Raw genomic sequence first — 11,969 nt, 5'->3', positions numbered from 1 at the left:
GACTGTCCTTAGCCTCTGCCTCCCAAGAATAGAACCGTCTTTCCTCTTTGAGAGGCGTGCAAAGGTTATTTATACCCTGGGCGGGCGGGCGGTAGGTGGGGCAGGAACCTGGGGCAGGCGCAGTGGCAGGAGCGGGCTTACCTGCTTCCCGCCACCGAGGCTGGGCGGGGAGGAGCCGCGCACACAACCTGTGGACTCCCGGGCGGCGGATCGACCGACACTCGCGGGAACCTTCCAGGGGCCGTGGGGGCGGGGGGCGGAAGACGGGGAGATTGAGAACCCAAACTTGGAGAGAGGAGTGACCTGGGGGCCGGGGGCGGGGCCGCCAGCGGGGAGGCGGGAGCGAGCGGGAGTGCGCTGGCCCAGGAAGCGGAGAGCGCCGCCCACCCATCCGGGGCGAGAGCGCTGCGGGCAGAGGCAGGCTGGGCCGGGGGCTGTCGGCCCTCGACCCCCACCGTGACCCTGCAGCCCCCCAGCCCGCCCCCAAGATGATGAAGAGGCAGCTGCATCGCATGCGCCAACTGGCCCAGACGGGCAGCTTGGGACGGTGAGTGTCCACCCGGTCCCATCCAGCCCCACGCTCACCCCAGCCTGACCCGAGGGAAGGTAGAGGGGTGGGGGAAACTGGGGACCGCTGGACGGCCACCCTCTGACTAGCCAGAGTCCTGCCGCTCTTCTCCCTCCAAATGCCACCCCCGCCTCCCAGCCAGAGCTGGAGAGAAAGGCGCTGACTTTGGGGGGAAGGGGCACCCCCCACCCCTGAGTGGAGGGGGTCACAGGGAGAATCAAGGATGCTGAGTCTTCTCTGCCTCCATGAGCCTCTGAGTGAACGCTCCCCGCTGGCCTCACTTGTCCCTTCTGTACAGTGGGGACAGTTAACCATCTCTGGTTGTCTGGGGGGAGGGGCAGTCAGGGCCCCAGACCTTGGAAGACGGAAAGAGACTGGGTCTCGGCCTGGTGGGAGGAGGGGCCTGCCCGGGTCCTGCGTGCCCCTCCTCCCCCCCAGTCCCTGGGCGGCCTGCTTCTCTGTCTTGCTTCTGCTTTCTCAGCCTCAGGTAGAAACATTCCCAGGACCCCCTCTGTTACCACCCCAGCCCCAATGCTGGTGGAGTAGAGGCCAGAAGTTTGAGGAGCTCCCTGGGCCTGTCTTCTCTCCTCTTCCCCTGCATTGGGAGTTTCCCATCTCTGGGCCCAGGGGAGGGGATCGGGTGTCCAGAGACCTGGTTTTCATCTCACACTGGCACAGATGCCTGTGCAGGTCTATGCTGTCAGGCCACCTTGCTCTGGGCCACAGTGTCCCCCTGAATCCCCAGGCAGGGGCCCAGGGCCTACCCACCACAACGGTCCAGCGTCCTGTGTGACTGTCTGAGCTCAAACACTTCCCCTTCTTGGGGCCAGCCCAGGCCTCTTCTCCCTAGGGTCAGCAGAAAAGAGAGGCTGAGCCCTGGGGTGGCTCCCCCAGTCCCCCCTTCAGTTTCATCCACCCTCTCTCAGGACACAGCCCTGGGCGGAGGAGGAAAAAGCCCTATATCCTATTGCCACCCCCATGGAATGTGCTCCGACTGGGATGAGGCAGGCCCCAACTGGGAGGGGCAGGGAGGGGCACTGGAAGCAACTGGGGTCCAGGTGCCCTGTTGGCGGAGCAGGGGGGTTCCTAACCTGGGCCAGCTCAGCAGAAGCTCTCTCCGCCCCCCTCACAGCACCCCGGAGACTGCCGAGTTCCTGGGTGAGGACCTGCAGCAGGTACGTGCCTGGGCCAGCCATGGGTGGCAAGGCAGGCCTATGCAGGCTGTCAGCAGAGGGCCGGGCGGAGATGCCAGTTGGGGGACCAGATTGAGTCATTCCCCAAGCTGTTGGCCGTGGGGTCCCCAGGAGGAGGAAAAAGAAAGGTGGTTCCTGCTCTGGGGAAGAACAGAGCAGTGGGAGGTGGGGGACAACCTCCCAGGACCCATAACCTCCATGCCCTCTCCCAGGTGGAGCAGCGGCTGGAACCAGCCAAGCGAGCAGCCCACAATGTCCACAAGCGACTACAGGCCTGTCTGCAGGGCCAGAGTGGGGCAGATATGGACAAGCGGGTGGTGAGTGGGGGTCCCAGGGAGAAGGGGGCCTGGGCAGGACACCTCTGTCCAATGGGGGAGTGAAGTTGGGGCTGGGGTCTCTCTGCCAGTCTGAGCCTCTGGCCCCAAGCGGGTGAAGACTGCTCTGTCCCAAGGCCCCCAGGCACCCCACTCATGAGGCCTTATCTCTTCCCCATCCCCTTCTTGACCTGTCCTCCTCTGCACCAATCTCCTGAACCCAGACCAGGCTCTGATTGCACCTGAACTTCTCTGTCCAGTCAGCCCTTAGAGCAGAGCAGGCTCTCTCAACTGGGGCAATCTGAGGGCTTCCTGAAGGAAGTGACATTTGAGCTGGACTTTGAATGATACTTGTATTAATCAAGAGCCAGCATTTATGGACCGCATTCCCTCTCTCAATGCTGACAGCAACCCTAGGAGGAGGCCGTCTTTATTAGCACTTTACTAGATGAGGAAATGGAGACTTAGAGAGATAAAGTGACTCACTCAAGTCCATGCAGCTAGTAAGTAGCAAAACCGAGATTTGAACCCTGGTCACTCTGACCAAAGCTAGTACTCTCCATAACTCTAGGTGGGAATGGTCCAGCACGTTTTGGAATCAGTTAACAATTAAGTGTGGCCAGAGTTCTGGGTGCGAGGGGGAGCAATGGGAGCTGTGGAGGGTTTGCGCTCCACAGTGGCCGGGTCAGCCACCTGTGCCCTGGGGCAGGGAAGAGCCCACTCCGAGGCCTATTCCCAGCTCCTCCATCCCCCTTCAACTGTGTGACCTTGGCAAGTCCTCTGTTCTTAGTTTTCCAGCCTGTGATGGGACTTGGCCATTCCTTCCACCTTGATCAAGTAGCTCCTGGGAGGGAGAAAGGGGACCCCAGAGGGATGGGTGCTCTGTACTTGGTCCCAGGGAGAGGTCACCCCTACCATGCCTTGTTATCATCCTGCTTCCGCTTTCACCTGACTGTGACCCTCCTGGGTTCCCTGCTCCCCATCCATCACGCCCAGTGCCTCGGTGCAGTTCTGCCCCCAAGAGACACATCATGAGTTCGGGCAGGCTGAAGGGAGGCCCAGTGGGCAAGCACAGGCACTCATGCTCACAACCAGACCTGCCCTCCCTGCAGAAGAAGCTTCCTCTCATGGCTCTTTCCACCACGATGGCCGAGAGCTTCAAGGAGCTAGACCCTGATTCCAGTATGGGGTGAGCACAGACGGGGGCCTCAGCCTTCGCCTGGAGAGGCCAAGGAGGAATCTGGACTGGGAGGGGGCCCAGGGCAGGGAAAGCAGCCACCGTGGAAGGATGACCAGGCTGGAGAGAGTATCTGGGCTGGGGACGGTATCCAGGTCAGTGAGGGCAGCCATGCCTGGGAGGGTATTGGGCTCAGAGAAGATGAGGGAGAGATCAAAGGGGCAGGAGACTATTGGGGGACGGGGGGAGAGACTCTACTAGTATTTCCAGATGGGAGTGAAGGGCTGTGGGAGCCTGGACCCACTGGGTGCTGTGTCCACAGGAAGGCTTTAGAGATGAGCTGTGCCATCCAGAACCAGCTGGCCCGCATCCTGGCCGAGTTTGAGATGACCCTGGAGAGAGATGTCCTGCAGCCACTCAGCAGGCTGAGTGAGGTGACCCTACCTGCTGACCGCAGCATCCCCGCCTCTAGTTCCCAGCTCCCCAGCCCTCTGATCCCTCCTTCCCCATGTCTGCCCCCAGGAAGAACTGCCAGCCATCCTCAAACACAAGAAAAGCCTGCAGAAGCTGGTGTCAGACTGGAACACCCTCAAGAGCAGGTGGGAGCCACAGAGTCTGGGTGGGTCCATGCCCAGGTTAGCCCACAGAGGTTCGAGGCCCTTCCCAAACTAGGAGGACATTGCAGGGCCCACTGGGTACAGAGTGCGTACTTGTGCACACATCTGGTAGGAACACATATAGTGAGGAGATGTGCAAGAGTGCCTATGTGCATGTGTATATGCATATGCTTGTGTCATCTGAGGGTGACCTCAAAGCCTAGGGTAGTCATGAACAGTTCTCCAAGATCCCTGGATGGCAGGAAGACCTCCCTGGAGGTCTTCCCTGGAGCCGGAGGGCTGTGACCACCAAACCTACCACCAGGTGGCACCCCTGAGCACTTATAGCCCAGGCCCAGGGAAGCTACGAGATTTTCAGTCTATAAATTCCAGAATCCTGTGTGGTTAGGCATATGGAGGGGACACTTGGCTCTGGACAGTAACCACCCCACCTTGGAATCGTCCCCAGGCTTAGCCAGGCAGCTAAGAACTCAAGCAGCGGTCAGGGCCTGGGTGGTGGCCCAGGCAGTTACAGTCACACCACCATGGCCAACAAGGTGGAGACGCTGAAGGAGGAGGAGGAGGACCTGAAGAAGAAGGTGGAGCAGTGCAAGGTGAGGGGCACTTGAGGTTCCCTGGATGCGTGGGGGCAGTAGAGGTCGGCACTGTCCTCATTTCACAGACGAGGAAACTGAAGCTCACAGAGGTGACGTGACTTGCCCAAGTCCACATAAGCAGGAAGCAGCAAAGTTGGAGTTTGAAACCAGGTAGTCAGGCTCCAAGGTCTGTTTATTTAGCCATTACCTTGTAGCTTCTTCTGTTTACACCATGCAAATAACACCTGGGAGGCAGAGATACTCCACTCGCCAGGGCCTTGGTGTATTTGTAAGTGAGTAAATGAATGAATGGCGAATGAATAAATGGTGCATAACACAGGGCACTGTGCTAAGGGTATGGGGACACAGAGGTGAGAAACTCTAAAAGCCCTTGAGAGTTTGGACGATTGGATGAGGGCAGCCAGGTGAGGTTGGGGGTGGGCCAAGCACAAGCCTTGGCAGCGAGAGGAGAGCTGGCTAGGACCCTCCACATACAGCCTGGGCAAGTCCCTAACCCCTCCAAGCCTCGGCTTCCCCTCTGAGTCCCAGCCTCACCGGTGTAAGCCCTCCTCTCTCTGTCCCCAAGGATGAGTACTTGGCCGACCTATACCACTTTGCCACCAAAGAGGACACCTATGCCAACTACTTCATCCATGTGAGTCCAAGACCGGGCTTCAACCACCCGGAGCTCAGGGGTGGATGCCAGAGCCAGGAGCCACTGAGACCCACTATGAGATGGTGGGAAGGAGGGGTCTGCTCTTGCGGACCCTGAGGGAGGCTCAGCTTCCCTCACTTCTTCCGGGGGTGCCCCTTTGTCCCCACAGCTCATGGAGATTCAGGCCGATTACCATCGCAAGTCTCTGAGCTCACTGGACACGGCCTTGGCTGAGCTGAAGGAGAACCACAGCCAAGCAGGTGGGGACACAGGCGGGTCCCGACCCCACACCCCTTACTCCCACCATGCTCAGGGCATGTTGAAAGGCTTACACGATATTGCATTCCATGCTCAAAGGCAATAGGGAGCCACAGATGAGTTCTGAGCAGGGAGAGCTCAATTAGATTCGTGATGGACACTGCTCTGGCTGCTGAGTGGGGGATAGAATGAGAGGGGCCAGGACTGGAGCCAGGAGACCTGTTAGGAGGCAGAAGGGAAATGATGGTGGCCTGGACTGAGATGAAAGCAGTGGAGGTGAACAGATTCAAGTGATGTATTGGATGATTTCAGGATGCGTGGCATGGATGGTCAGGTGGGAGGTGGTACCATTGGCCAAAGCAGTAATCCCTCGAGGACATCTGGTGTGGTGCCCCTGGCTGCCCAAGGGTGGAAGGACCCTGGGCCGCTGATCTGTCTCGTCCCTGCAGACCCCTCCCCCTCGATGACGGCCACCCCCTTCTCCAGGGTGTATGGGGTGTCACTGGGAGCTCACCTGCAAGAGCTGGGCCAGGACATTGCCCTGCCCATTGAGGCCTGCGTCCTGATGCTGCTTTCCGAGGGCGTGAAGGAAGAGGTGGGACCCACTGGGACAGGTGGGGAGGGAGTATCGGGGTCCTCAGTTTGTCCCAGGCCTCCCTCATGCTGCCCATGCTGTGCCCATAATCCCATCCCTAGAGCACAGGACCAGGGAGAAGGCAAGGCCTCCTGTTACTGAAGTGACACCACCTCCCACTTAGTGATGCTCTGTGAGCCAAGCACTGTGCTATAAGCCCTTTGCACTGAGGAATTTAATTCTGTTTAATTATCCCAATAACCCTCGGAGGGAGCCCTCAGTGGCTCTGTTTTACAAGGGGAGATGGAGGTCAAGAGGTAGACGCCTGACGGCACGCGAGAAAGTGGCAATGAAGCCAGGGACTCGGGGGTAGTCACTGCCGCATGCTGGCCTCCTCCGTCTTTCGTACCTCAGTCTGCTCATCCCTCGGCTGCCTTCCTGAGGACAGGCCCCTCGGAGGCGGAACTACTCACAGACTGAGGCTTCCTGATGAGCCTGCAGGGCCTCCGTTCTCCCCTCTGTTTCTAACCAGACACCTGTCTCCCCATGGCTTTTCCCAGCCTCTCCCGGACTTCCCTTTTGCCCAGAATCCTAGACCTTGAGAGTTGAGAGGCTCTGTGGACGCTGCTGTCCAGTTTGCCTGTCAGACCAGTGGGGACACAGGCCCAGTGAGGGCCAGCCACCTGCCCCAGGCCATGAGTAAGCTAGGACCTCCCGGCCAGGGTGTCCTACCCCACCTACCCCTCCATGACCCTACCTGTTCCCTGTCGCACCCAGGGCCTCTTCCGCCTGGCCGCTGGGGCCTCGGTGCTGAAGCGCCTCAAGCAGACGATGGCCTCGGACCCCCGCAGCCTGCAGGAGTTCTGCTCTGACCCCCATGCCGTGGCAGGTACCTGCTCCAAGGAGCCCTGGGTGGGGGGCCTTCCCCCCAAATCTCTTCACCACAGCTTCCCGAAATGATTCCATGATAGTGTGGTTTGAGGCCTGATAATCTGCTAAGGAGACACAGGAGTCCTTAAGATGGGGTTTATGACAAGCCCCTGGAAAATGTATGTATGTTTTTCCAGGAACAAGATCACTAGCCTTCATCATTTTCTCTAAAGGGTCCCATGGACCAAAGAAATGATCAGACTTAGACATGTTAGTGTGAACGAGGGCTGGAGGCTCCTACAGATGAAAAGAGCTGGGCACTTGGGTAGAGGTGGGGGCTTAGGGGCTGTGTCTGAGCCCCTGCCACCACTTCAGGTGCCCTCAAGTCCTATCTGCGGGAGCTACCGGAGCCCCTGATGACCTTTGACCTCTATGACGATTGGATGAGGGCAGCCAGGTGAGGTTAGGGGTGGGGGTGCTGGGGAAGACGAGGCTGCAGAGGTGCCTCCCTGGGCTGGCTCACCAGTTCTTTCCCCCTCCCCAGCCTGAAGGAGCCAGGAGCTCGGCTAGAGGCCCTTCAAGAGGTGTGTAGCCGCCTGCCCCGAGAGAACTTCAACAACCTCAGGTGAGCTCCGAGCCAGCCCCGGGCCTCCCTGGAGCCGGGCCCTGCGGGGACTCCGCAGCCTGGATTTGAGTCCCGCCTTCATATCCTAAGCAATATTGTTGAAAATAGCTGAGATGTACTGGTCCTATTTTCTAATACCACACATTGAACTAAACACATACCTTGAACCTTGGAAGCCACACCACCTGGCTTCAAATCCCACCTGTGCCACTGTGTGGCCCCGGGCTGGCGATTTGACCTTTCTGAGCCTGGGCTAGAAAACGCACTCCCTACCCTGTAGGGTAGCTGGGAGAGTCCCAGCTTAGCCCAGTACCTGACACATAGGTGGCACTCAGTAGGTCAGCTAATTTAGCTATTAAAAATTTTAAAGCCATCCTGTGTGGTGTCTTGGCCATACTCCGGAAACCCCAATCTGGGAAGGTCTCAGGCCTCAGGGGCACCGGTGGGTGTCTGTGACCCGATGCCCCACCCCCAGCCCAGGACTACCTCCCGTCTCCCCAGGTACCTCATGAAGTTCTTGGCACGGCTGGCCGAGGAGCAGGAGGTGAACAAGATGACACCTAGCAACATTGCCATCGTCCTGGGGCCCAACCTGCTGTGGCCTCCTGAGAAAGAAGGGTGAGGGGCCCGAGGGTGGGGGCAACGGCGGCAGTCCCCACCCGAGCTGTCTGCTACATGTTTTCCCCTGGGGCCTCGGGACGGGTGGAGCAGCTCCTGTCCTCGAGGCTGCCGTGTGGGGGCCCCAAAGGAATCATGGACCCTACAGGGCTTTGGAGATGGGAATTCTGGGTAAAGGGGGCAGTGGGGTGCTTGGGAGGCTGGGGGTCCGAGGTCTGGTTCTAGCCACCACACTCCATCTTCCAGAGTTGAGCCTTAGAAAGTCACTCTTGGCCTCCATTTCTTTGTCTGTAAATTAGAAAGAAATTATACAAAGTCTGAGGATTTTTGCTCTGGGAATTAAATGAGGTAACGAATGGAGAAATGTTTTGCAAACTATTAAGTGCTGTCATGTGCGGGGTCATTGTTATTCAACTGGCTGTGGATGGCAAAAGGGTTTCATTCATTTGCTGAGTGCGTTTACCTGGTAGAGGCTGCCTGGCCCCAGAACTGCATTGAAAAGTGCCATGACCGCCTGGCGATGCCTGTCATGGGTGAAGGAAGGGAAAATTTGGTGTGTGAGTGGCATGTTTGCCATCCAGAGTGGTCTGTGAGCTTTTGAGAACAGGGACTCGATGTGGTTGATCCTTGCGTTCCTAGTGGCCGGCACAGGGCCAGAGAATCGGGGTCACTAAGACTTTGCTCAATGATGACTCGCTTTCCCTGCGTTTTGTCCCAGGGACCAGGCCCAGCTGGATGCCGCATCAGTGTCATCCATCCAGGTGGTAGGCGTGGTGGAGGCTCTGATTCAAAACACAGACACCCTCTTCCCTGGAGGTGAGGCTCCTGCCTGTGTGCACGTGCCCCTTTGTGCCCTCCGTGCCCAGCTTGGTGCCCTTCAGACCGGCTTCAGTCCCTAGCAGCCCCACAAATTCACCATGAGGCCTACAGGAAATTGCTTCTCCACTCTGAGCCTTAGTCGCTCATCTGTAAAACGGAGATGATTCCGCCTGCTTCATGGGACTGTTGTGAGGCTCCCATGGGGGCGGGAAGGTGAAACATGGTCCAGACAATGTCAGGGGAAAGGGAGAGTGGTCCTGGCCCTGGCCGAGGAGCAGAGGCCAGTGGAGGCTCTGGAAGCTAAGACTTGCTCTATTCTGTCTGCAGACATCGACTTCAATGTGTCAGGCTTGTTCTCAGCCCCTGCCCCCCAGGACAAGGTCAGCGACAGGCCAGCCTCTGAGGAGCTTCCAACCATTGCCATGCTGGCCCCGGCCCCGGCCCCGGCCCCGGCCTCGGCCTCGGCCCCGGCCCCAGCCTCGGCCTCGGCCCCAGCGGCTACCAAGGAAAGGTAAGACTGACGTGTACAAATGGCCCCTCTCTTGGCCCCAAGATGCCCAGCCTGAGGCACCGTCTCTCGGAGCTTCTAACAGCATTTTAGGAAATGTAATAATTGCATTTGTATTTTCATCCCAAATACCACATTTGCCTGTTTGGAGTGGGTGGGGTGGAGACTCAGAGGCGGAGGTCCTCCCGACCTCTGACATGTTTTCTCATTCACTGTATAGCTATTTACTGAGCAGCATATGTGCCAGGCACTGTTTCAGGCCCTGGACATGTAAAGAACGAGGGATCTGATCATTTTGGAATTTGTAAATACCTTCCAGTCTTCTCTTTGATCCTTTAAATCTGGAAAGGCTGCGTGGTACCCCGTTACCTCCATACCGAGCAGGTATTGTTCAGTTGTCACAGACTGCTGGTGCCCAAACCATTTCCTCGGATGAGCAAGACAGACAAATGCTGCCCTTAGAGCTTGCATTCCTGGGGGTGGAATCAACAAGCACACCCTAAAAAGTACAGTATAACATCAGTGGTGTGCGCTATAAGAGAACAGAGCAGGGTAGGGGGACCTCGGGGCTGCTTTAGCCGCGGGGTCAAAAGACACCTCCCTGAGGAGGAGCCAACTGAACAAAGACCTGAGGGAGCCAGGAATGAGCCTCGGCCTGTCCCTCTGCTGCTCATCCGCTCTCTGGCTTCTAGTAACTGGAACGTCTCATAAAGATGGAGACTAAGAGCTGAGGCAGAGGGGAGGCTCTGCTTTCTACCCACTATCCTGGCCCCGTAGGGGATCACAGACACTGTCACAGTGTCACACGAAAGCCAGGGGCTCAGTGGATGCAAACTCTGGCCAATGCCAGTAGCATCTTCCCAGGGGGTCCTGGTCTGGGGACAGATCCCAGGCCTGGCCACAAGGCGGAGGACTCAAACTCAGCCTGTTGGCTGGGAGTCTCCTCAGCATTCTAAGAGAGTTCTAGGAGATGGCCGAGTCTGACCCTGACCCTCTCCTTCCCTCACAGGACAGAGTCCGAGGTGCCCCCAAGACCAGCCTCCCCCAAGGTCAGTAGGAGCCCTCCGGAGGTAGCTGCCCAAGCAGAGGACATGGCTCGGAAGAGTGAGTGGACTGTGGAAGGAGAAGGGGGATAGAGGGTGGGCAGGAACAGGAGTGGGCAATCCAGACCCTCCCATGTTTCCAGGCAGCCAGGGGAGGCCAGGAATCCAGGTAGCTAAGAGCCAGGTTTGCTGCCTGACACTCTGGGTTCAGATTACAGCTCTGTGACCTTGGCAGGTGACTTTGCCTGTCTGCTCCTCAGCTTCCTCCTCTGTCATAGAACAGTACCTGCACCTACCCTGTAAGGCCGTTTGGAGAATTAAATGGTGCTGCCTGGTTCATACAGTAAATGCTTGATACAGTTCGGGCATCGTGAGCATGGGGGGCAGTGATGTCCAGTCCCTCAGAAGCCCAGAGGTCACAGAGTGAAGAGGAAGGATGGGGTCTTCAAAGGGCGATGAGGGAGGGGAGGTGGTGTTGCTGGTGGTGGGAACAGACCAGGGGCCTCCTTCCGAGCCCCCGTGGTACACTTGCCTGTTGACTTGGCCAAAAGCTAGTCAGGTGAGAAGGCCGAAGGTTCAGGTGGGGAGTCTGCCAGGGTGACTAGCAACTTGGGAGGCCCAGCCAGGAGGCTCTAGAGTTTCCCACCTGGGTGTACAGTGTAGAGCCTGGAGTAGATGGAGCAGCTGCAGAAGCCTCCGGACCAGAGGGAGCTGGAAGGTTGCACAGGGACCTTCATGCCGGGGCAGGGGGCGGGGGGGCGGGCATCTAGCCACCTTTCCTGAGCTGGGAGCATGTGGGATATTTACTCACTGGAGCACAAGTCGAAGCACTGTCACAGCATCGCCTGGCTGGTCTTCACGTCAGCCCTGGGAGGTTGAGGTCTTCATCCCATTTTACCAGTGAGGAAACTGAGGCCTCAGGAGGGCAAGCGATTTGCCCAGGTTCCCCAGTGGATAGAGGCAGAGCTAGGACCAGAGTCCAGCTCTCCTGGCCCTGCCCAGCCCTTCGACTGCCTCTCGAGGTCAGAACTGTGCTGTGGGATCTCTGAGCTGGGTGGGGTAGCTCTGGTGGGCTTCTGAGAGGAGGTGAGCAAGACCCAAGTGTCAGGGAAAACAGGCAGCATTTCTTGATTTGACAAATATATACTGAACACCGACTCTGTGCCCAGCACTGTGCTAGCCAGCCACACATAAGATAGCCTCACTTAATTTGCATTCTAGTGGGAGGGACAAGCAATAAGCAACAGAAAAACTGGCAAGGTCGTTTCAGTGGGCAACAAGTCTTATGAAGAAAATACAACCGAAAAATGTGACAGTAACGGGGGCAGGGGAATACTCCAGCTGAGGGGTTGAAAGGACATGGAGAGAGGCCTGAGTAATGAGGAGCCAGCCATGGACACAGTGTTCCCGGCAGAAAGAACAAAGGTCTTGAGGTGAGGTAGGATTGAGCTCAGTGGATTTGCCACCAACAATATGGACACCTAACTACCCCTTTCCTTCCTCTACAGCCAAGCGTCCGGCACCAGCCCGGCCCACCATGCCACCCCCACAGGTC

General features: G+C 57.9%; 1 protein-coding gene across 1 annotated transcript in view; it reads left to right on the top strand.

Moving 5' to 3' along the window:
* Positions 1-331: 331 nt before the first annotated feature.
* The window catches only part of SH3BP1 (SH3 domain binding protein 1), a 22,396-nt gene continuing 10,758 nt past the window's right edge, over positions 332-11,969 (top strand). The window contains exons 1-18 of the mRNA XM_039877739.1: positions 332-547; positions 1,701-1,743; positions 1,974-2,078; positions 3,188-3,264; positions 3,575-3,686; positions 3,775-3,851; positions 4,318-4,462; positions 5,031-5,099; positions 5,269-5,359; positions 5,807-5,952; positions 6,709-6,820; positions 7,177-7,258; positions 7,346-7,426; positions 7,928-8,044; positions 8,763-8,860; positions 9,191-9,374; positions 10,381-10,475; positions 11,923-11,968. Coding sequence (XP_039733673.1) covers positions 489-547; positions 1,701-1,743; positions 1,974-2,078; positions 3,188-3,264; positions 3,575-3,686; positions 3,775-3,851; positions 4,318-4,462; positions 5,031-5,099; positions 5,269-5,359; positions 5,807-5,952; positions 6,709-6,820; positions 7,177-7,258; positions 7,346-7,426; positions 7,928-8,044; positions 8,763-8,860; positions 9,191-9,374; positions 10,381-10,475; positions 11,923-11,968 — 1,739 coding nt within the window. The 5' untranslated portion in view covers positions 332-488. The remainder of the gene's footprint in view (positions 548-1,700; positions 1,744-1,973; positions 2,079-3,187; positions 3,265-3,574; positions 3,687-3,774; positions 3,852-4,317; positions 4,463-5,030; positions 5,100-5,268; positions 5,360-5,806; positions 5,953-6,708; positions 6,821-7,176; positions 7,259-7,345; positions 7,427-7,927; positions 8,045-8,762; positions 8,861-9,190; positions 9,375-10,380; positions 10,476-11,922; position 11,969) is intronic.

This window comes from Pteropus medius, unplaced genomic scaffold (genome assembly GCF_902729225.1).
Source record: "Pteropus medius unplaced genomic scaffold, Ma_sr-lr_union100, whole genome shotgun sequence".
Classification (NCBI taxonomy): Eukaryota; Metazoa; Chordata; class Mammalia; order Chiroptera; family Pteropodidae; genus Pteropus; species Pteropus medius.
This window is presented reverse-complemented; position numbering and strand designations above follow the sequence as displayed.